Source organism: Chaetura pelagica, unplaced genomic scaffold (genome assembly GCF_000747805.2).
Source record: "Chaetura pelagica isolate M959 unplaced genomic scaffold, ChaPel_1.0 scaffold638, whole genome shotgun sequence".
In the NCBI taxonomy this organism is placed as follows: Eukaryota; Metazoa; Chordata; class Aves; order Apodiformes; family Apodidae; genus Chaetura; species Chaetura pelagica.
Window position 1 is genome coordinate 559,049 of NW_009954298.1, and position 3,794 is coordinate 562,842.

The window sequence follows — 3,794 nt, forward strand, 5'->3', positions numbered from 1 at the left end:
ACCTGGGGGGAATCATTCCCGGCTGACAGGAGCTGCTTCTGTTGTGTTCCTCTGTAGCCTTTGCAGTGCCTGAAGGTGCTGACGATGAGCAGCTGGAACCCCCCTCCCGGGAACCGGAAGATGCACGGTGACCTCATGTACTTGTACGTCATCACGGTGGAGGACCGGCACGTCAGCATCACCGCCTCCACCCGGGGCTTCTACCTGAACCAGTGAGTAACAAGGTTCCCCCTGTCCTGCCCTGCAGCAGGGAGTTTTCTGTAGCCAACTGAAAAAGAACCCACAACAAACACCTGCTGGTTTGGGTGTTGTTTTTTTTTTGGTGGAAAATGGCCTGTTTCCATTGGCTGCTCGCAGGGGTTTGAAGGAGCTGCTCTACTGGATTGGGCTGTTCAGTTACGCCAGGTACCATTTCTCTGCAGTGGATAAATGCCTGATGCTTTAGGGAAAGTTTAAACTTCCCATAATGTCATCAGCTAATTAGAGCATTTTGAGTTGGGAGGGAATTCCTTCCTGACCATTGCAACTATCTCATTTTGCCCTAGAGCAAAAGCGCAGCCTGCCAGAACTTTCCAACCTGGGCAGAGTTTTGGGTAGGTTTATTTTTCATTTCAAGTAGTGACTATGAGACTGTGAGAGTGGCTGTGCTGTGGCTGTGGAGCAGCTGTGCTGAGAGAGGCACAGGGTCCATCCAGCCCAGCAGCCTGTAACAGAGATCTGTAGAGTTGAGGGTGAGCAGTGGAGAACTTGAGAGCAGCAAACCTGCTGTACGTGAGCAACCATCAGCACAGGAACATCTCTGGGTGGCCTTGATCCTGCCATCCAGATAATTGCCTGGGCAACCATAACTGCATGTTTGAAATACAAGGTTATAATTCACAGAAGGAGAATGAAGCTGCCTGAAGAGGAGAGCTTAAAACATAGAAGATAAAATTCAAGCACATTTCCACCTCTATCTCATTATGAAGTGCTTCTTCATGGAAGAAATTATTTGTTGTCCACTATTTCCCCAGAGCTGTAAAAATAAGTGTTTCTAGTAATGAGTCTGAGGGAACACATCTGAGTGCAGGTCCCAGGAGACCAAATGGCACACAATGAACATGAACCAAGTGGCCTTTTTGAGTTTGGCAAAATGTGGCCTGGTGAGCAGGACCCATTGGTGTGCTCCTGGCAGCTCTCCAGCCAGGAGACTCAGTATCTGGGGAGGGCACCAGCTGCTTGGTGTAACTGGTGCCATTGCTGTTGGGTTCTCTGGTAAGCAAAGGCCTTCTGGTGTGTTGGGGAAGCTCTGTGAAATCAGCCCTTGTGCTCTGAGGACATTCTGTGCTGGCCTTCATCCAGTGCATAGGTGGGATCTCATGCATGTACTGCCTTCCCAGGGTGTGGGAGGCCTCAGGTATGATGGCCACATGTGACTTTTTTTCTTTTTTCTCTTGCAGATCTACTGCATACAACTTCAATCCCAAACCTGCAAACCCCAGCTTTCTCAGTCATTCCTTGGTGGAACTACTTAACCAGATCAGCCCTACCTTCAAAAAAAACTTCTCTGCTCTGCAGAAGAAAAGGTAGCAGCACTTTTTCCTCTCTAGTTGCCTTGACTGGTCTGGTGTGGAGCTGCCTGGAGAGGCTCAGTGAGGTGGCTTCTTCTGGGGGAGCTGAATGCCACTCTGACAAAGCAAGGACTGCTCTGCTGGCTTTCTCTGGGCTCACAGAGCAGTGGGGTGGTTGGGACACACCAGTCTCTGCAGCAAGGACCACAGAACACCTGACTCAGCACCATGGCAGCAGCCTGGGGTAACTGGCTTTCCCAGGCTTGGAACACAGAGCTGGAGCCAAGGTGACTTCTCTGGGGCTGTTCAGCACAGCAGTGCCTGAGGCCAGAGGAGCCCAGAGTCCTCATCCTTGTCTGCTGGGGGTTTCTCTTGGCTGCAGCTCCCAGATGACTCTTGCTCACAGCATGTAGATTTATGGATTTTGGCTCTGCCTAAAGCAGAGGGTGGTGACAGCTTTCCATTGCCATGGCAGTATGGCCACATGCTGCAGCAGCGACTGGGCTGCTACCTGGGCATTAACATGGCTGTGCTTGTTATTTTTTTCTAATTTCCTCTAGCTCCTATAATAATAATAATAATACAATAATGTATTGTTTCATTCTCCTCTCCTTGCTGCAGGGACCATTTATCCTGCTCCAGGACAGAGGGTCCTGTGCAAAAGCCTGTCATTCTTTAGAGTCCATTTAATGAACTGCCTCAGCTCAGCAGGGTGCAAATTGACAGGCACATTGTGTGGCTTTCATGAGCTCTGCTTCTGCTCTCATTAAGAAGATGAAAGTGACACTAGACAAGGGCTGGAAATCAGCAGCAGGCTCCAGCCACCGCTGTGACTATCTGGCCATTTAAAAATGATTATACTGTGTTGCTTCTTGGGCCAGAAGTAAATAAAGATGAGACTCCAGTACCTGCTGAGAGCAGACAGACCACACGGGGCCGTTTGGTACCACTTGCTTTTCCAGTTCCTCGGGGGTGCTGTGGGCTGGTTTCACAGCACAGCTCCTAGGAACCCCTGTGAGCACCAAGGGCAGCCTGAAGAGTGGGAGGGGACATCCTTTGGAGGCAGAGTGTGGTGGGGATCTTGGGGGATACAACTGGGAATAAAATGTGGGAATAAGAGATGGGGAGAGCCCAGGTCCTTCTCTAGGCTGCTGCTGAGAGATGCTGCCTGTGCCAGTCCTCGTGGAGTATAGTCCTTGTGAAGTGGAATTCACTGTGCTGCCCGTGAGGCCTCGTCTTGTTCTGTTGTTTGTCAGAAGCAAAATTCTCTTAGAATAGGAAGAAATCTTCATTTGGAAGATGTCTAATTGTTTTCTCTCTCAAACTAGGGTTCAGAGACACCCTTTTGAAAGGATAGCCACTCCTTTCCAAGTGTACAGCTGGACAGCTCCGCAAGTGGAACATGCCATGGACTGTGTCCGGGCAGAAGACGCTTACACTTCTCGACTGGGCTATGAAGAGCACATCCCTGGGCAGGTATTGGTCTGGCTCTGCCCCAGAGCCCTGCCAGGAGCTTGGCTGCTACCTCTTCTCAAGCAGACCTCTGGTGTTTGTTGATATCCTTGTTCTTCACAGAGCCCCCTTGACTATAGGGGCTGGGCTGCCCAGGCTGCAGCTCCCTGAACACATAAAGGTCTGAGGGGAGCAGCCTCTGCTCAGGTGTTTATAAATCCTGTGTCCCTGCTCTGAAGAGCACGTGGCAGGGAAGGCGGAGCACCCCCCTCCCTGCCAGTCAGGTCTGGAATTACTCTTGTGTCTCTAAGAAAAACTGTTCCAGGTGCTCCAGTTGCAGCTTTGCAGCACAAAGCCTTGCAGGCTGTGAGCAGTACAGGGCTGTAACTGCTGCCCCTGGGCTGCTGGTCTGTGGTGTGAGCACATCAGTGTGCTGGCTGATGAAACTTGCACTGTGCTCCTTCAGAGCCAGTGGTATTGCTACACATCATCTGGGCTAATGCAAGATCTGACCCAAACTGCTGTTAAATAAATTCCATTTAAAAGGTGTTCATTCTTGCTGCTAATTCACTTCCTTTGATCTCTATGGCAGCCTAAATTCTTGCCCCTTCCCCTTCCCTCTCTCAAAAATGCCTTGTAAAGCAGAGACACAGAGTTGTGAGTCCCTTCCTGCTCAATGCATTGCTTCCCACAAGGCTTTGACTCTTTCAGACCAGAGACTGGAACGAGGAGCTGCAGACCACACGAGAGCTGCCACGCAAGAACCTGCCTGAGAGGCTGCTGAGAGGAAGA

At 50.6% G+C, this 3,794-nt stretch overlaps 1 protein-coding gene across 1 annotated transcript in view; it reads left to right on the forward strand.

The window, feature by feature from the left end:
- Positions 1-3,794, forward strand: part of CLUH (clustered mitochondria (cluA/CLU1) homolog) — a 28,529-nt gene that overhangs the window by 7,420 nt on the left and 17,315 nt on the right. The window contains exons 6-9 of the mRNA XM_010003803.1: positions 58-212; positions 1,440-1,565; positions 2,879-3,026; positions 3,714-3,778. Coding sequence (XP_010002105.1) covers positions 58-212; positions 1,440-1,565; positions 2,879-3,026; positions 3,714-3,778 — 494 coding nt within the window. The remainder of the gene's footprint in view (positions 1-57; positions 213-1,439; positions 1,566-2,878; positions 3,027-3,713; positions 3,779-3,794) is intronic.